The sequence below is a fragment of the Epinephelus lanceolatus genome, chromosome 20, assembly GCF_041903045.1.
Source record: "Epinephelus lanceolatus isolate andai-2023 chromosome 20, ASM4190304v1, whole genome shotgun sequence".
Lineage (NCBI taxonomy): Eukaryota > Metazoa > Chordata > Actinopteri > Perciformes > Serranidae > Epinephelus > Epinephelus lanceolatus.
Window position 1 is genome coordinate 14,202,966 of NC_135753.1, and position 21,244 is coordinate 14,224,209.

Here is a 21,244-nt window from a genome sequence, read left to right on the forward strand (position 1 = left end):
AGGTGGTTATTCCACAGTATTTACAGGAACCCTTTCCTACCCACAACACAATCGCTGGAATAACTGTTGGCATTCTATGTTTCTGCAAACCATGGATATGTTACATTCGTATGTTTCAGATTTAGCGGATATGTTGAGACTTTACTTTCTTTACGTTGCAATTTTTGTAATATAACTTTCATGGTGACCAAACAGTGGGATTTCAACTTTCGGGTTTGTCAAGTGATGCCATTGGGCCGACAAAGAGTTTTACCTATAGACTTACATTAGGAAAGACACATTTTTAAATCAGTGGATACATTTTTTTGAGTGTCACAACCCCAAAATGACTCGCTTCCCTATCGGGATTTGATCCATTCATTACAATAACATTTCAAATACAAGACTAAATCTGTGGTGCGCTTGGTCTATAGGCCCAATAGTGTGGGAGATCTGGGTAATTTTACACTTGGGAACTCTAACTTTTCTGGCTTCATGTGCCAAGGAACTTTCATAGGAATGAACGGGGCCCCACCTTGATCCAGTTCTCTTTATACATCCATGCTTGATTAGAGTCTTGAAAACATCTAGTTTTGGCTCAAAAGACCTGGTTTTGTTTCCACAACGATGGCTGGAAATGTTGCAGACTCTCGTTAATAAAATACCTGTCTTGTTCTCAAACAGTAGTTTGCTGCTGTCTGCTGGCAGCTGTCTCGCCAAGGTCTCACACCCTCCACTCCCACTCTTCCTTCTGATGAGACACTCATCACACTATACTGTACATGTAATCTGAACTATGTCAATTTAGAGACGTTGATGAGAACCGTATGAAACATACAAATGCAGTGTTCATTCATTTATTATCTGTAAATGCTTATCCTGTTAGGGGTCGTGGGGGGGCTGGAGCTTATCCCAGCTGACACTGGGCGAGAGGCGGGGTACACCCTGGACAGGTCGCCAGACTATCACAGGGCTGACACATAGAGACACACAACTATTCCCACTCACATTCACACCTATGGGAAATTTAGAGTCACCAGTTAACCTGCATGTCTTTGGACTGTGGCTGACACAAGGAGAACATGCAAACTGCACACAGAATGTAACTTGGTTTGCAGAAATGTACGCCAATATTTTATCCTGGTGACTGGGCTGCTACCCAAGGTAAACTAAAATGTCTACAGAAGCATGTGTGGATTTCCCAGAGTAATAAGGACATCGTGTCTGAAGAGAAACATTGCTGTTGAATTTTTCAAATGCATTTTTAATGTTTCAAGCACCACAAAGGAAATGTACTTTACCTTGATTGCACTGGGGTGGCTACAAGTCTCAAGGGCACATCTCAAAACCTGTGCAAATAAAACCACAACTTTCTGCTCCACTAGACACCAACAGCCTATTTAAAAACAAATAATTTGGGCGAAACAACTCATTAAACTAATAACAGCACTGAATCACATGATTCAACTTTTACATCAATTCAGGATTGCTACTGATATTCAGTAAGTATAAAGTTTATTCCAATAACAAGAGGCCTGTCTGCTGTCATACTTAAATAAGACCCTCTGGAGGCGTTAAGGTGTGGTCACACCGGGTGTTCATGCTTCTGAGCATGAACTGAAGCAAAAGAGGACGAGTTCAACAACAGTACAGTGACGTTCTACAAGCAGCACAGAGGAGAGAGATGTTACTTGGCTGCAGTGAGGACAATGATAGAGGTTAATGACAGCAAAGTGTTCGATAAGAAGCTGTGTAATTTACAGCCTTGATGAATGTCCTTAGCCCACTAGCTTTTCTAGCTCCTGCAGTTCATGCTTACAACCCTGTTTACGGCATTTATACACCAGATGCGCCAGCTGACACACATCATCAGCCTAACTGATGCTCCTGACCAATCAGCTGGCACACCTGGTGCACATTAGCTGTAGTTCCCAACACCTACCTCCTTCTGAGAATGGCTTCAAAGGAAAAGCTTGAAACAACAAATGTCTGATTGTTGAGAGCAAATAAATAAAAAAGGGGGTAAACATGATGTGACTAATCAACAGTGGTACATGCTGACTTCCAGTCACTGATGTCATAATTCACTTAGCAGCAATTAATTTATAATAAGGTTATTTAAAATCACTCAGCTGAGGCTCAAGCTGTGAATTTGAAAATATTACATGTTAGCAGCTCTACATGGCAGCAATGAGTATGTTTACATGGACATAAATACCCAGGTTATGGCCGGGTTTCCGGAGTATCCCGTTTAAAGTCAAATAGAACAGAATAGAAAATATGAGAGACCCAAATATGCTACTTGGTGTACTCCAAAAGAAACTGTAATACTGTTGCATGTATACGACCCATCCCAGTTACTGAACATCCCCAACTACCTCCACAGGCTTCAACCAAAATCACATAGTAGAAACATAACAAATGACGGCAGCGACAGCGTCTCACCTCTGTAGCAGAAATAAACAGTCTTGTCTTTTGGTAATGAAAGAGTTTGCATGTCTTCATCCACTGCCATACAAATTACCAGGAAGTTGTAGTAAATGTAGAGTGAAATGTTTAATATTTATGTCCCTCCCATCTCCTGTTGTCGGTTTGTTTTTGTAGACATCACAGGCTTCTGCGCAAACACACTGCACTAATCAGTAACCACATTATTTTTCATGTATATGGGGAATATGAATAACTCGATTAGTCTGTGCTCATGTGAACACCGCATCCTGAATATGATCATCATAGATGGGTCAATTGTGTCCATGTAAACACGCTCAGTGTTACAAATCTGAATTGGTAGTAATCTTGAGCACTATCATGCTGGTAAACTGCAGCAAATAAGGGGACAAATCATCCAGTGCTGGCAAATTCAGTTTCATCATTATTAATATTGCCTTTTGTCGGCATTTTATTAAAAGAGTAATGGGATGTAGCTCTGTATTGTCTCAATAACTTATTATGACCTCCGCCAGAGGTTTTGTTTTCTGTTTGTTTGTTGGCTTGTCCCTCTGTAAGCAGGATCACAGACCCGGTTTCCATGTTCTGTGATGGAGGGATGAAGCATGTGCCAAGGAAGAACCAATTAAATCTTGGAGTGGGCGGATGCACAAATAAATTTTCACTTTCGTTAACACTGTAAGACGGGGCACTTGGCCTTGGCACGGGTCTGCGCTCTCCGAGTGTGATTCTAGCTTAAGTTGTTTTAAGGCCATTGTTGCCACTGCGATCTGATTACAGATCACATACTTAGATAAAATCAAGGCATCTGTATATATAATTTACAAATCTTCACCTTGCTCTCTTGCCTACATAAGATGGAATCAATGCAGAATGCAGAGGGAGAGATAGAGGAGAAGGAGAAAGGGCGTTGGCTCCTAAACAGCAGCAGTCCATGTTGGGATGCACAGGCTGAGCAGGGAGGAGTGCATTGAGACGTTGGGACACTGCTCCCTGGCAGGAGGCCTGTGCCAGTGTTAGCTCTCTACCACAGGAAGCCCTTTCTGCTTCTGAAACTTGGCAGGAGTTGGAATATACGATGGAACAGCCCCACAGGGCATTTGTGTGATAAATGGATAAAGCTGGATAAAGTTATGCTCGCAGCTATTGGCTTATGCATGAGTCAAATCCGAAACCAGACGGCACCGATGTTTCATTCATTTTGTGATTATCATACTGTGGTCGCACATTGTTCTGACTGTAACTTTATTCATTTCATTTTTGAGCAACAACAGAGATTCATTGGAAAAACAGTTTGTGAAATTACATTGCAAACACATTTCATAAAAGCAGCAACGGTTGATCAACGACGTCATGTTCCCTTTGCTCCACGTAATTCAATATATAAATCTGAAAGAAAGCCTTTACTTCCTTTCCTCCTTGTTTGTATTTTTTCAGGAACAGGATTAGCACATGATACTGTCAGCCTCTTGCAATGAAATATAGGTTGCACAGAATATCCATGAGGTGAACTCAGGCCAATGCATTAAAATGGGTCTTGAATACATTTTCTTTAGAGAGCACATCACGTTCGGCTTGTGCTGCACAGTTGGGCATCTAAATGTGATTTCGGCATCTCTTGAACACAACTTACAGTCCAGAATGAGAGTCTTGATCCCTCAGAGATCCTTTTTCCGTCTCTTGAAGGTGATGATGAATTCTAATACCACTGGCTGGGGGGTGTCTGCCGCCTCATCCTGGAGTGATAAAGGAGGAAAACTGATGAAAACACATTATAGGGACTGTGTCTCCTCAAACATGGTGGTTATTTATAATGCTGTAAATCTGAGGAGGATTAGGCTGAATTTTAAAAGCTTGTCCGTTTTGAATGGCCTCAGAAATATCATGGGAAGTGCAGAAATATTTGCTGGTAGCTGGAGATGCCTGCCTAATCCTTCTGGACATGACTTATTGAGGTTCTTCTCACTGTGATTTTCTATCCTTGGTAGGCCTGCAAGCAAAACATTCATATATTCTCCACGACCTCGAGTGGGATTTTCAGGTTTTTAAATGTATGTGCTGTGAGGAGGTGTTGTGAATCGGCTACTGATAGAGTTTTTAAAAAAGGCAGACATGTGGAGAGGAAATGGAAAACTGAAGTGTAACGTGGTTTTCTTAAGAGGTGGAAAAAACTCAGGATACAAGACGCCTGGACAGGCAGATGGAGGAAAAGGTGTGGGGTAAACTGTGAACATTTTTTCTAGTGTGCACATAAAATAAAAAAAAACTTTAGCGCACCTCAAGCCAGCATGCAACCTTGGGAGAAAGATTACATAAAGCTAACATATCAACAGCTGTGGATGTAATGTTAACAGTACATTAAGTTGGCTATCTGTTTTGTTTGCAGGTTACTGATAAGTGCTGTCAAACATCTAGATTTTTTAGTTCGCTACATAATTTTAGCATTTCATCTTACAGGAATAGTCCACCCATTCTCATTTCTAAGTCATTGAATACCAACGCTTGGGAGTGGCTTTCGGCGTCAGACACAGATAAAAAAAAGCCTTTCACATCTGCATGATACGTGGCTTGATATGTGTAATGGCACCCAGCTACATCAGAGGGAAATGCGGTGGGACAACGATGCAAGTTAAGGGGGTGAAAGTCCGGATAGGGCGGGTGGAAGAGGTGGTGGAAAAAAACAACAACCAGCAACTCTTAGCCAGGAGGTTGGTGCTCACTTCATGTATGAATATAAAGCCAAACTGTTTTTTCTTTTTAAACTTAACCACGTGCTTTTGTTGCTGACGGAAAAAAACCTCAACTCGCGACGTTGTGCCAGTGTAGTGTGTTTATTCTGAAAGAGCCTGTATGCAAACTGTACATTGTGAAAACGGACATGTATTTTGAAAACACACAATGCATGTAACAGGCTGAAGTTGACACGGTGTCCCAGAACATCAACAATCAACGCACCCAGGGTACCTTGCATGTCATATGTCAACGTGGATAGTCCATGACCAAGTGTTGATATGGGACGAAGTGGCAGTGAGAATGTTTTGCAGTAGATTGACATTTTGGGAAATAAGCTCATTGTCTTTCTGTCTGAGAGTTTGATGAGAGGATACAGTTTCAGCTCATAGTCCTCCATAAAATCCCATTTTTCCACAGTTTTTACACTTTGTTTTTTCTACAAAATAAACAAAACAATTTAAGCTAATTTCCTCTGGTTCTAGCTTTAAATTTAGTGAGCAGAAGTAGCGGTGGTGATCTTGATCTTATCATCTACCTGTGAGCGGGAAAGTAACTAACGACCTATTTCCACCAGATGCGTGTTGGTTGTGTCTCTGCTCCGGCACGGCAGCTGAGCCAATAGGATTCAATTCTAGTCAATATGTGTGTTTCCACCGGCTGCGGCTGTGCTGCGTTCCGGCTCCGTCTCAGCTCCGGCACTCTGGAGCCCTCCGCAACAGATACGCAGGACTTCTATTTTTTCCGGACGCCGGAGCACAACGCAGCAATTCAGCACGGAGCACATCATGCAGGGCAGGAAGTCGTGCACAGAAACAAAATAAAACATCCGGTTAATTTTCAAAATAAAATACACAGTGTTCACAGCGGATCGTATTTCCCTGCACTACACCTTGAAAACTACATAATGGGCAGAGGCAGGCCTTAAGTCAACAGTTCAGAGGTTTTCAGATGTCATTTCACGCCGTTGACACCATGGACGAGGAGATATTAATCATGGCGGTGTACCGAGATGTGCACAGCAAATGCAGCTGGTGGGTATTGACGGACGGCGGAGCACGCAGCGGATAACCAGCGCTGCCGTTCCGCAACGCACATGCATCCAGTGTAAATCCGGCGTAATAGTATTTCCCAAAATGTCTAACTATTCTTTCAAGCTCAATCCTAACAGTGAGTAGCATATTCGTGGACCAGCATATGAATGAGCAGTTACATTCATGCTCACAGAGCTTTTGGGAGATTTGTCTATTACTATAGGGAATGACATATTTTAAATACAACTATTTCAGTCTGGTATATAAAGGAATACAGTTCCTTTTCTGCTTAATTTTTTGTCATATCTACTGAAACTGTCACTATATCCTGACAGTAGTACATGAGACAGAAAATCTGTGAAAAAAAAAATCAGGTTTCCCCATCTTCTCCTAGTGCTCCTAATGGCAAAAACAACCAATCAATGTTGATCAGTGCTGGTGTACATGCTGCAGCGAGCACACCAAGACAAGCAAACAGAAGACCGACAATGGTCTGTGAAAGTAAAAGCAAGCTTCTTCTGTTTATTTGTCTTTGCCATGTATGCTGGTTTATGCAAAGTAGCAATGGTCACTATGTTTATAAAGCTCCTCCTGAAGGTGTCCGCTTAATATACTGAGCTTCAGCGAGTGACAGTGCATTTTCATGAAAACTGGCGATGGAGGGTGTCTCATTGCTTTTAATTCATTTCCCATAGGAAGCAGTTGCGCAGTGCATGATGGGTTATGGCGACTTTAAAGCAGGGGGTGCGGTGCATTTACCAGTCTGTGTTTGCATAAATAGACTAGATTCAACTTAATATAAATGAGTCCATCCAGCATGATGTGACTGGTTCACGAAACTTAGACCAAACTGTCAAACTAGGTAATGCAGTTCGAATATCAAATAAGATTGAGTGGGGATTTTGCCTATTTCTCTGCTCATATGTTTTCAGAAATAGATTTTGGTGGATTGTTTGGACAGGATAACAGAACAGAACAGGCAGCCCTTTTGTTTCCTGTTTAAAATGATGTGCAGAGAACTGGGGACAGCCCAACTCCAAGCATTCATCCAATCAGTGCATTCCACAATGGGGTACGTCACTAGTGGAAGTCCATCAAGTGGCTAGTTGAGTGGAGCAGCGTGTCCCCTGGTGTTCTCGCCGTATCTGGTGGAAATGTAGCTTAACAGCAAGTGTGGGGGAGGGGCTGTCCAGAGTGTGCATGAGCAGTGACTGACACTCCTCCTGGCTTTGATTGGTTGTTTTTGTTCAGGCGAGGTGGATTCTTGCAAATGCCATTAGGAGCTCTGGGAGGAGCCAGAGGTACAGGATTATCTGTCTCATGTACTACTGTCAGGACATAGAGACAATTTCAGCAAATATGAGAAAAAGATTTTCCTACCCACTGAGCCTTTAACGACGGGACAGCTTAAAAGCCATAAACATAAAATATGCATGAATTAAACTCAAATTTCACTGGCAAAAACTAGACTAAAATGTCTTTATGTGACTAGAGGCAGATTAAAACTAAGAATCACCACTGTTTGGATGTCCTTTGCTCGCCCAGCAGCAAAAGAAGACAGCTTAACTCAACTTAACATCCACAGTGTGCGACTCATAAACACAGCTAAGCACCCCCGCTACGAGGAGCCAGCCAGCACCGAGGCCAACTGATGATGTGGCTGCATCATTACCCACACCCTGAGAGGCGAGAGGCAGGAAACTCTTTACCTTAGGCCTTGCCATTCATACCCCCTTCCACACAATTCAATTAGATGAATGTTGTTTATGGGCAGTTCTGGCCCATTGGAATGCCATTATTGCTCCCTCTGTTGAATTCGGCATTAGCTGCCCTTCAGTGGAGCTGGTCTTCTAAATGTCATGGAGCTTATGACTTAGGAGATGATTAACGAATGTTTAGAGATGCTCAAGACACAGTTCAGTGGTTATGGCTTTTAATGAGGACCGGATGTAAGGCCTTTAATGAAGACTGCCTGCAAGAAGAGCCTCTAGCAGAGACCTTCAGCAGTCTTACAACAAACTCACAGCTACTGAAATGGATTTAACCTTACCGGGTCTCAGTTGTCAATATCCGATACATGGTTCTCTATCTGAAAAAAGAGAGAGAGAAAAAATTATGGCTACGACATCGTGTTTTAAACTGAGCACACAGGTTGTATTTAATCTTTTCTAAAGGTCATCGCTGATATACACTCAACAAGAGCAGCCATGCCAACCTACGAGAACAGTCTTTGTGGTACATTATCACAACCTGTGATCAATGTGACCTTCAGGAAACAAATAAATCTCCTCCACCATGCCTCTGAAAAATAATGTCTTCCATTAGTGGGGGCACTGAGCTTTCATCAAGGATAGCATGCCTATGCTCACCTGGTTAATGGCTAATAAATACCGCATAATAGAAGGAGCATGGTCAAAAGCATGGCCACACTGCAAAGCTGAACCCCGATCAAACTCAGGATAATTACTTTGATCCCAGTGCTTGAACTTGAACAACTCTGCAGTGTGAAACAAAGCAGTATGGCAGTATGGTGCACTTCAGAAAAAATACGAGAATAATGTTTTAACTGCAGTATAATAAGGAGCGCGGTGGGTGATTCAAAGCTGCCAGCATGCAGATAAGTGTTATTTCATAAAGTTCAAAGGACAGGCATTTGAACGCAACGGTAAAAATGAAGACAGTGATAAAATGTTTTAGTTTAAATTCTAGAATGGCATTCAGTTTTTAACATTCAAAGCACAAAATGGGAAAAAAAACCTGTCCTTCTCAATGAAAAGCATCATGCTATTTTTGGTCAGAGAGCCTTTATCAAATACCTGTCTGCTTATAAGTTCTAGGTCAAGTTATGAAAAATGTTCCATGAAAATAAATTGTGAAAGTGTATCAAAGTTTATCACAGCCTTGGGTGATATTGAAATACTGTGTCACTGTGTAATCTAGTGACTCTGTCTCTTTGAAGTTACGAAAAAGACAGCTGTTGTAAAATATGGGTGAATTAAACTAGTGACTAACCAAATTTTGTTAAGGTGCCTCCAAAAAGTCTAAATTTTCAAAGCATGTGAGGCCAGCCCTATAAACGCGAAAGTCTGTCCGTCGCTGAGTGAGTGAACAATGACATTACACCATTGTTCAGAGTGAGTGATGGCATGAGTGTCCCCTTGGCTGTTGCTCTTTCATAATGAGTTCTCCAGGGATGACCTTCTGTAGGCCGATGTGGTATTTAGCTTCGCCTTGGTTTTGCCTTGTCAAAAAGCTAATGGGATTTTTGGATAATGGGATTATTACAGAAAATAAACTGTGGCAAACAAAAGTTTATGGTACTTAAATGTTTTGTTTAGAAAGATAATCTTCACATATGAACACCACTTCTATGATTTTTGAAGCCTAAATTCAGTCATTAGAAGTAAAAAGCTAACGTTAGGCGCGGCGCAATGATGTTCTATAGTCTCATTTAGCCACTTGTTAGCAACCACCTATTGTAAGACACATAAAAGCAAAATTCCCGAGAGGGGTATTTATGAATGTATTTTATGTTGTAGAACAAAACGTGAATGCCTCTATAAGGTTTGTGTTACCACAGACCTTATTTCAGGCATCTAAACCAATTCATAAAACCCATTGACTTTTAGACGAAGGAACCGGAAGTGCAAAAATGCTGACTCATTTGCGGGTTTTAGGCTATTCCTCATTTTCTGTAACCAGCGTAACATCATAGCATGGTGGCATTAGCAAGCTAGCTAGCTAACTAGCCAGCCGCTATATGAGTAAAATTTAACAACTTCATTCTTTTCCCTTGTGACAGGGTAGGCAAGCACATTGCTGTCATCAGATAGGTGACAACTTTGGCTTATTTTCTGTAACCACTGTTATGTTAGCATAAAAGCATGGTGGAATTAGCAAGCTAGCTAGCTAACTACCCAGCCGCGGTTGAAACGGCAGTTTTGAACGGACACCTCATTAGTTGTATGAAGAACAGCTGTTTCTGTATGACACAAGCCTTTAATTTATCTAAACATCATTGACTATTATAATGTCAGAACAGGCGCTGCTACCGATATGAGGAGAAAGTGGAATAAGACAGTAGCCATGTTTCCATCAGCCTGTTTAGATGCGCATCTAGAAGTATCGCATCGTAAAATTATGACGGAAACGCCAAGATTCGAATTAAAATCCCCTGATTCGCACAAACTAAAATACGCTCGCTTTAGCTGGGTTTTGGTTGATTCGAAAAAATGTTGAATCGCAAAATGGGGGATGGAAACAGTTTTGTTCGAATTAAGCCTAACGTAGCGCACCTCTCTCCATGGTGATATCCACACTCCGGGTCGGGAAGGTGGTATTGCATTTACAAGCTGGTTGCCAACCGCCAGAAAACGTAGAAGTAGAAGAATGCGAAACTTGTTTTGTTTCCGGTTCTGCGGAAAACTCGAGTTCGTAGTTTTCACCAAAGTCCGTACATTTAATGGAAACACACAGGATTCATATTTCTTTTAATGCGCATTTCCCAATGAATTGAATCACTTTTGGATGGAAACATAGCTACTGACTGAATTTTGAGCAAATATGACATGTTACAGTGCTGGAGTGGGTGCCACCACAATGACAGCATTTTCCTTTTGGAAATCAACGCCAGTAGGACGTTTTAAAAACTGACTTTTTGGGTGGAACTTGGTCTCGATAGTAGCCAATAGCTGTGCAGCCTCCAACAGTCAGGCAGGAACATACATCTGACCTGAGCTGAAAACAGGAGGGATGCGTTCAACTGAGCAAACAGTTTTTCATTTCACACAAAATTTTCAGCTGGACCAGGACAACGGGGTAATGCTGTAAGCAAAAGTAATGGTGAAAGTCCGTGTATGAATATGGACCTAATTCCTGTTTCAAATTAAAAGTCCCTTTTTTCAAATTAAAAGCCTCTGACATTTCATACACAGTCCAGCCATATACTATATTTCATGACAAGAATTTCACTACATAACAAATAATAGATTATGAATGACAGATTATAGTATTTGATAAGGCTGCAACTAACGGTTGTTTTCATTGTCAGTTAGCCTAATCTGTTAATTATTTTCATGACCAATATATTAGTTAATGTCAGTAAATGTTAAATCAGTAAATGTCAGAAAACAGAATAAATCAAAGAAGCTGGAATCGTTTGTTTTTCTTAAAAAATTACTTAAACTGATTGATCAATTATCAAATTAGTTGGTGATTAATTTAATAGTTGTCAACTAATCAATGAATCCTTCCAGCTCTAATATTCTTCTGTCAGAAAATTTGGTAATGCAAGCACAGATGCCAAACAGCCAGCTTGTTGTGCAAAATCTCCTTTTTTAAAAGCATTTTAAATGGACTATTTTTGAATTTTATACAGTTGGCCAGACAATACAAGCGATTTGTAGACTTCACCTTAGGCACTTTTTTTCTGACACTTTATGGATTGAATTATTATTTATTTATAACACATATTAATAGAATTTCCTCGACAAATCAGCTCAACTTGGCTCGTCTACACTTCTTCAGTGACCTTGTGAAAGGAAACTTATTCATACAGTTCTACACTGACCACTTCACAGTCAGACTCACACTAGTACATGCAGGTCTGGTCTTAAACGCTCCGCCATGTGTCTCCAGCCCTCTGCTTTAATTACAGCCTGTAAGTGGGTGTATGTGTGTGGGCCTGTGAAGAGCCTCGCTTCCACTGTTTGAGCCGGGGTCGACAGGGAGAAACTGTCAGTCCAGGCGCTCTCACCATTCACTCATGTGAAGCCCCGCTCTCTCAGATCTGTGGCCATGAATAATTCTGGAAAATTAACTTTCAGAAGGCGAAGACTGTCTGCCCACTTGAGATCTCCCAAAGTGCCTTGCTCTCTTCCCTCCCTGTCAGGCCTGTCAGCCGTTTCTCTTACCAGATGGTGGCTGCCCTCCTCGTCGTAGTCGTCCTCGCCTCCATCGGTCATCTCGCCCGCCTCCACGTCCAGCGCCCCCTCGCCGGCCTCCTCCCCAGAGTTTTCTGCCGTCTCTGACACGGACTCCTCATGGAGGGAGTCGCAGTTGTCATCGTACTTTCTTTGAGCCTCTGAGTGAGAAAGATGGCCACAGAGAATTGTGTGATCACAGTCACAGCTTTCTTTGGTCCACACAGCAGTAGAAAAGTTTACCTGGCTGCCTTTTTTCTGTTTTCAAGATCTACAGAAACAAATCGAAGTGTCACCTCTACTAGCAATCCTGAGAGGCTGCACTGCACCGTGCGTTCAGCTGGAGAGAAGTGGTTTGACCTCAACACATGACCACGTGACACACACCCTGTCTACACCAAATGCATTCTAATTCATCTTCTTACAGAACAGACACACACTCATTTTAATGCTGTCTACACCAGCTGCCAAATTCTTCAAGCTACACAACCGCAACCTGAAGCATCTTCTTTTAGCTTTTAACCCAAGGAAATGACGGGGGACTGCAGTCGCTGCTGCTAATGTGGTGCTTCCACTGTGTAGGCAAGGTGTGAGTGCTATGCCAAGTGAGGCAAAAAATTCCCCTAAATGCCACAATTTGGGGGCATAAGAGTGGACTCAGAAGGAACTATCAAGGTGTTCAGACAGTGAGGGAAGCAATTTTTTATCTTGTGTCATTTGGATGAGTTTTTTTTTTTTTATTTGTTCCAAACAGCCAACATACCAACTGTATGTTCGTTGTAAGCTAGCTGGCAAGTGACCCACCAGCTGCATCTGAAGTTGGGTTTCCATCCAAACGTAATGCAAATTTTAATAGAATTTTCAGAAAATCGGCAAAAGAAAATGTAAGCTATGTGCTTTTCTACAACTGAATATTGGGAGTTAGTTCAATGAGATGAGACGTGGGTGGCGCTAAATCCACATATGCTACTGCAGAAGAGGGCGCAACAAGATGACGTAATTAAAAGAGTGCCGTCAAACCTCAAATTAAAGAAACAATGGATGCATGATAACAGAGAGTACACTGGACAATAAAAATAGAGAGTTTTTTGACAGCTAATATTTCAGCTTTGTGCTCTTGAAGGGGTTCTGGTAACAGCCCTGTGTGCACCAGCGTGTTGAAAGCCACCCAGAGACGATGAAGGTCTCTGGTGGGTTCAGGTTTATTCAAATTGAAAATGTGCATGAAAAAGAAACACACATTGTGGGAGTGTTTTATGAGTGTTTGTGTTCAGAACTCAGCACAAACTCTTGTTCTGTTCTCTCTTTCATTTGTCAGTGCATTTATAACAGATTCATAAGGCTCCAGGATAATTGTGATTTTTTTTGCTTAAGTTGGAATATTTTTTGCACTGCTGCATCTTTGTGTAAATAAGCACTAATTTGCACAGCTACAGACCACTTGTCATTGACTTTTTATGCAACTTCGCCAGCTCCATAATCTGTCTAAACAAAGCACATAAATAGCCACAGTAACTTCCACCACTGTCATGGTTCAAGATTTATGTTTTCAATTAAACTCCAAATACTGCACCACAGTTGTAGGCCTCTGTGCACCAGTAAAGTGTCTTCAACAGTTTACATCCATGTCTGTGAAAACATGGATGCTTCACACACATCTTCCCCCTGCAGTACAGGAGATCTATACAACCAGCACAGCTTCAAGGTGGACACCAAAGATTAGTGTCACCAATTCAGTATCCGACCAAATGTCTCCCCTCCAGTTCTGAGTTGTTACATTGAATAATGGCCAGAAAAGTATATTATGCAGAACATTATGATGTCACAGTGAAGTTGCCCTTTGACCTTTTGTATACAATATGTCATCACTTTATGACTGTACCCTATTATGTGATTATTATTATCACCCTATTGTGTGAAGTTTTGTCATAATTTGGTTAGAAAATGAGCCGTCAAAGGTCACACTGACCTTTGACCTTCAACCACCAAATTCTCATCAGTTCATTCTTGAGCTCAAGTGGACATTTGTGCGAAGAACTTCTCTTCAGATGTTCTTGGGATTTCACATTGACAAGAATGAGAGGGATATAAGGTCACAGTGATCTTGACCTATGACCACCAAAATCTAATCGGTTAATTGTTGAGTCCGAGTTTTTTTCAAAATTTGAAGAAATGCTCTCCAGACGTATGTAAGATATCAAATTCACGAGAATGAGACAGATGCAAGGTCACACTGACCTTTGACCTTTGGCCATCAAAACTGAATTACCTTATCATTAAGTCCAAGTGAACGTTCTTGCAAAATCTGAAAAAGTCCCTCATGGTGTTCTTGAGATATCACGTACACAAGAATGAGGAGACAGACAAGGCTACAGTGACCTTGACCTTTGACCTATGGCCACCAAAATCTAATCACTTAATTGTTGAGTCCAAGGGGATGTTTGTGCTAAGTAAAAAAAAAAAAATCACTCAAGGTGTTCTTGAGATATTGCATTTACAAGATTGGGAGACGGATGTATGCACTGATGGATGAACATCCGAAAACATAATGGCTGCCCTTATGGCTATCAATGGGGCAGAGGCATAAAAAAAATCAGGGACATAAAGGGTAAATCTGATAATACAGACTTATTGCTCTAGTCCGTAACAAAGTCAGTTTAAAATCAAACAGGCAAATTTGGGCATCATGGTCATATTGTACTTGACTCTCATTTCATACTTTTTTATATTAAGATACTTCAAACTGTTTAACAATGCACACTGCACTGAACCTCAACTCTGGAGTCATCTTTGCCTCCTCCTTAGCTAAGACACATCTGTAATACAGTAATGTATTCTATGCTGTTCACTGCAAATTCTCAGCTGCTTCAACTGAACCAAAGAAAGAAGATGAAATTTCACCACTCCTGGCATCCCTGCACCGGCTACCTGTTGTTTTTCTAATTGATTATTAAAATCCCACTGAGGGACGCAGCCCCGAGTTATATTCAAAAACAGATTGCAGAGACAAAACATGTCAACCAATAAAGATTTAAAGGTAATTTAAAAGCCAAATATTGTTAAATTTTTAAATGTTATCATGTGAAACGGCCTTGTCAATTGGCCCCTTTAGCAAATTTTGGCCATTACACTTAAAATATTTCTGCATGCCTGTAGCCGCTCGATATAAATAAGCATCTCCTGCTCACCAGAAAACCCTGGATTTGTCATTGTTTATCATCTAATTATTAAGTTTTCATTCTCACTTCGAACAGCCTGGAGGACTTGGTGTGATTTATTCTGTGTTCAGCTGTCATGGAATTAGAAGAGTTTGAATAAACCAATGCAAACACGCCTGGTGGAAAACTGTAACATGCACAACATGGCATAAAGTCTAAATGACCTTCACAGCTAGCTGCGCTCTGAGACTGTCCTGAGCATCTATAAAGACGTCTCATATAAACTGAGTCAGCGTGGTGATGACACCTGTCTGCTGTTATGACGGAAAGCTCTATGGCTCTTATCTTCCCCAATGTCACTAAGACTTATGGCTGGCGTGTGCCCTTAATTTCCCTCCCTCTGTGTTGGGTGTCCTTTTCCCTTCCTCTCCCAGCTAGCTCTAATTCGCTTGTCAGCTCCTCACCGGACTCGGCTCTCTGCTGCTTCTCGATCTTCTCCAGGCGTCCCAGCAAAGAGTCGATCTTCATCTTGATCTGGGTGAGCTCCCGTTTGATAGTCTGAAGCTGGTCTGTCTTCACTGCTGAGGGACAAAAACACAGGAACAGATTTTTAGCAACTGTGACTCAAGTTTGTCCTAATTTCCTCCGTGCGCTCATTTTAATGATGCTGCTTCATACAGTTTTATCACAGACCACACGCTGGCATCTGTTAATGCTCTTAGTTTTTGGTTTTGGATATCATGTCATCACTCTGAGTCACATGTTGCTCAGGGGAGAACATCTCAATCTGGCCAACTGCAAAGTTACTCTGCTGAAAATGTGGACCTGCTGCTTTCAATTTGAAGATTAGTGCAGTTTACGCCCACCATGCTGTTCACTGCTGCTCGAGTTTTGCTTAATAATGCCAATATCTCAACTAACTGCTATCTTCCAGTTGGCATTAGGCGATTTTATAAAGCGTGGAGACTGTTTACACTTAATATAGTATCCGCTTGGTTGAGTTCATATTGTAAATGTCAGGTTGAAGTTGTGTATCTTAAAGTTATAATCCATAAGATTTTCATTTTATTTATTTTAAAGCACTTATGGTCTCCATTTTTTTCAGCCCAGTTGCCAAAGGAAAATGTTGGTGAGTTACACAAGATGTATGTAGACCTATGTTACAGTTATCGTATAGATATCAGCCTCACTGTTTACTACTCACAATCTTACAACTGTAAACACAAAACAATAACAAACAAAACACAGGATGACTTTAAATTTGAAGCACTCCCAAGATGCTGCCTTTAGCTGATAAATCAGTTTTTCTGTATGTCTGACACATCCGATTCTAACGGATTGATCAGTAACCCACAAATGTTGTTATATTACCAGAACTAATAACTTCCAAAAAAAGTGTTAAAAATTTCCATTACTTGAATAAATTAGACCTGGCATTATTTTTTAGCATAATTGCCAGTGCACTTGACTTTATTATTAGTTTTAAAGATTTTTTCTTTCAGGAAATGTTTTTTCTAGTCCCAGTGGATAGGAAGATTGCTTGAAAAGACCATCTCATTTGTGACTAATTACGGGGTAAAAGACACTGTTCATTCAGTACACTTCCTTAAGTAAATCTAATTAACTGGTAGCATAAAAAGGAGTCTTTTATTCAGAGCACTGCAGTTGAATATACAAAAAGTCAAATTATTCTATTACAGGCAAGCATATAATTCAAATACAGAGAAAATATGGTTTCAAAATATGCAAGAATAGTAATTTAGGTTTAAAATTAGTTGTCTTTTTTCCAGTCTTTAAAGGGGAAAATGCACTTATTTCCAACATTCGTGTTGCTATGGTCTATGACAGTCCAGAAATATTAGTGAACATTAACAACTCTCTGGCCAATCATAACGTAGCATCAGGCCGGCTCAGACCGGGGTCTGACGATAACACAGCTGTGCTCCATAGACTCCATTCTCTGAGCCCATCGGCTGTATCGCCGTCTGACTTCCGGCAGACGGCGATACAGCCTCTGGGGGCAGACCCCTGATTTTTTGGCATTCCAGTTTGATTTGGGCGGAGGAGGCGAATTTCCGTTTCCGACTTCCGTTTATATATAAGTAAATATGCTGAACCATTGCGATGGATTCAGAGGTTGTGGTGACGGCAATTATGTTCCGCCTCGTTAGTTCACCGCACGGACCGTTTAACCTGGCGACAACTGCAGCCAGCTTAAACATGATTGGTCAACATCACGCAGACTACAAACAGCCTACAACCGGAAACCAGGGCTCTTCCGCTCTTCTTCCGGAGGCAAGATCTCCGGGGTTTGCCGATATTCACTGAATGTAGAGTAGACTCTAATGCAGTCGTTTCAGATTTCCTTCATTTTCAGGCTGGTTTTGTGGATTTGGAGCTAAATGTTGTGTCTGGGGCACATTGTGTATTAATGATACTCGTTACCTGGAGAGGTTGGAGAAAGATATACGTTTCTTCCCTGTTCCAAAACCAAAATCAGACCCTGAAAAGTGTAGGGTTAGCTAGCTAGCTACTGAAGATATGGCCTACTGAATGTATACACATGCTGCTTTTGCTTTTTAATGATTCTAACATTTCCTGCTGTACAGGAACCAGTGAAGGGAAGCAGAGAAACTTTGCTGATATTCAGCCAGCTGTGTGACATTGCATTGTGCGCAAATGAACGTTGTTTGACTTCCCCCAAAGATACCTGCCCATCCGGCGGCGGGTGCTGGCAGCAGCACGGGGGTGAAGCCAAACACTGTTCATCTGCACACACTGTGATGCCACACAGCTGGTTCAATATCAGCAAAGTTTCCCTTTATATTCATTGTCTTCTGTGGCGATCAGCAGTGATGTGGTGGTCCACTTTTACACTGTGATCTGTAGCCTATAGTTCGGCTTTAGCTTCTAACTACATGTATCATTGTTTTTTTAACCTGTTGTTGCTGCCGAGTCAGTTTGACATCCTGGATATATCCTCCAAACACAGACTGTAGACCCCTCTGTCTGCTTCTCTCTGGAATCACTGTTTCATTTTTCCAAAAATATGGTAAGATTTCTTCAGGGAGTGCAGTTAGTTACAGTGTGGGCTCCATGCTTACTCTGACAACTTGACAGACCACCACAAAGGGGCGGGGCTTAGTGAAAGGTCAACTGACAGTTGCTTGTAAGATTAACAGAACTACCTCTGTAATAAATTACATACAATTAAATGACATTGCATTATTCATTTTAGCAAATCATTAAAACATTAAGGGACCCATAGAATAATTGCCACAGTGCTCAACTGAAATAGCAAATTCAAATGTAACACATGGAGTAAAATAAAATGAACCGAAACAGCTTATTGTGCAGAGTTGTGGAGAAAAACAGCTTATTCACTGTTCGAAATATCCACATACATTTTTTGCCTTTCTCAAAGTTATTTTGCGGTCGAAACATAAACAACCAGCATGTATTGTATTATAATGCAAATCAGTACTTACATCTGTTAATCCAGGGAAGCTAAAGAAATACTAAAATCTAATGTTGATGCTCGCATGTGTGTCAAGGACACTAAACTGGATCATTAATTTATATCATTGAGTTTTAATTGCATTTTTTAATTTCATAAACTCACTGCAACTATGCCTGATTATTGCCTCACTAACAGTACTGTATGAGAAACAGGGGGCACAATTTGCCCTCCCACAGCTTCTGTTTACTGCCTCATGAATAATTGTTCTCCCCTTCCTGCTTTGCTTTGGGTCTTACACTCAGTGTTCACTCTACAATACATATCTGAGCTTTGGGTAAATGAAGCGTAACTGTATCATGCCAAAGTTTGAATCTTAACCTTCGTGTGTCATATGCAAATAACATCTGCTGAAAATAAAAAATAAATGCATCTGAAGGACATCGCCATTAATTCAATCTGGCCTGTCTCACGGTTCCTGAGACGAGGGTGTACTCTTTAGCAGTTTGAACTGAGCAGATTAAAGAATTTAGACCATAAAAGTAATAAGATAATCTTATTCCTTAACCCTCGGCTGCTGAAATGTGTCATCTTTTCAGAGGAAAGGGGGAAAAAAACAGACACCAGAAGTTGAGAAGAAAACATAAAATTCTCTTTGACACCTATCAGATTCTGTCAGGGCTGGAGAGAGGATAGATGAGCGCTCAGTAAACAAACCCACGAGTTCCTGTAAAGCCGCTGCCGGAAAATCAGAGGCAGGAGACTTGCACGGAATCACAACATTACGTGTCTGGTATCATGTCTGCATGCGGCTCTTAAAGTTAGCGTCTTTGATATATACTTACACCCACACCACATCATAATGCAGATCCCCTCCTATGTCTGTGCACTATTATACATGTATGAGCTAAACCAATGCATAAAACATACGGTTAGAGAAGATGTCAGCTCATGTTAAAAATTTCTGACATATTAGTTCATTGTAAACTAGCCTCCCTAAAAGGACATTTTAATCTTTCACTAAAATGCAAGTTGAAAAACAACACAGCCCAGGTGAGATACAATGAATACTGCATGGTATTACCAATGCGTCTTAAAACAGGATGATTAATGTGTGCATTAGACAGAGAGAAAGGCTGTATACAGCATAATGCCACACTGAAGGCAATACATAGGTAATATGTGTGTGTGGAAATCACAAGAAAGAGTCTCATGTTGTTTTGTAAACCGGTCATCAACCCTAAAGCTACAGAGAAGCAGAAAATCGACATTTCTGGAGGGGCAAAAGGGAGAAAACAGTGGATATACAATGTTATCTCGGCGGCGGGACACACTGAAGTGTCTCTATCTCCTTCTCAGTATCACCTGCTTCCACGCGTATAAAATGACATCCACGACTGCACACACATGTACACTCACTTCCTTATTCCGACATTATCTGAGCTCGCCGTGGGCAGCTTACCCTGATGATAAGGGAGTGTGGAACAGTTTTTAATTTATCGCCGCCTCCAGGCCTTTTTCCTTTTGTGCTATCAGTCACATAAGCTGCAGAGAGACAACGTACACATCCTAATCCAACATCAACCCAGCATCTTTAAATAGCTCCAGTAAAAGAAAAAGGAGGCAGAAAATGCCATTGTTATTTAATAAGCATTATAAGATATGATTTAGGGAATGAGTAATGGATCTGATTTTAGGACCTTATGATGAACCACTTTTTTTTTTTTTCCTTCTTTTTTTTTATCTTGGGGATAGTGAGGATCTGTGAATCACTGGTCTGTGAAGATTAAAGCAGACAAAGACTTTTGGGGCAGTGATGCTGATGTAATTCAGACTCTTAAGAGTGGCTGAAAAGTTACCAGCTTGGACAGATGAACGTGAAAGGGTAACTTCAGTGCTTTTCAACCTGGACCCTTTTTTGCAATGTTTTTGTGTCTATGTGAAGAATGGAGATGACAGTTTTTGAAATTGGTCCAATATTGCGTGCGAGAAAACAGGCTGCAATGTAACCACTCAGGGCATTTGAACACCATTTATTTACACCCTCTAAAACTGCCTGTTTTTGCCACTGACAGGCTCAGATTGTTACTTTAAGTGTCTGACAACATTTTTAAAAGGATCCCTGCAGAGATAAACCTTTTTGTTAAAGGGTAACATCCATTTTGTTTAACCAGAAACAGCCCCAAAATTGCCATCACCAAACCCACCAGACTCCATTTAAAAAAAGGCAATTTTAGCTTGTATAAAGCCAGCACATTTTCACATCTAACTGGGTGAATTACAGGTTTATTTTAACCAAACCAGAGTTGGTGATTGTTGGAACAGTGGAAAGTTGAAGGAAGACAGCTGTCTTGAGTTTTATTTTGTTTCTTTCAATGGTGAACAATGTGTGATTCACAATGACAAAATTGTTGTTTATTTAAATGGAGTCTGGTGGTTTTGGCAATTGCAAAATTTGGGCTGTTTGTGGTTAAACAAAAAATGATCTTACATTTTAATAAAAATTTATCTTTCTAT

At 40.9% G+C, this 21,244-nt stretch overlaps 1 protein-coding gene across 5 annotated transcripts in view; it reads right to left on the reverse strand.

The window, feature by feature from the left end:
• Positions 1-1,998: 1,998 nt before the first annotated feature.
• Positions 1,999-21,244, reverse strand: part of ralylb (RALY RNA binding protein like b) — a 150,582-nt gene continuing 131,336 nt past the window's right edge. For 4 of the 5 annotated variants that reach the window (XM_033639353.2, XM_078162963.1, XM_078162962.1 and 1 more), the window contains exons 6-9: positions 15,735-15,851; positions 12,104-12,273; positions 8,242-8,280; positions 1,999-4,163 (exon numbers count right to left, since the gene is read on the reverse strand). In XM_033639353.2, the coding sequence (XP_033495244.1) occupies positions 8,248-8,280; positions 12,104-12,273; positions 15,735-15,851 (320 nt within the window). In that variant the 3' untranslated portion in view covers positions 1,999-4,163; positions 8,242-8,247. The remainder of the gene's footprint in view (positions 4,164-8,241; positions 8,281-12,103; positions 12,274-15,734; positions 15,852-21,244) is intronic. The other variant, XM_033639354.2, reaches the window with a different exon arrangement.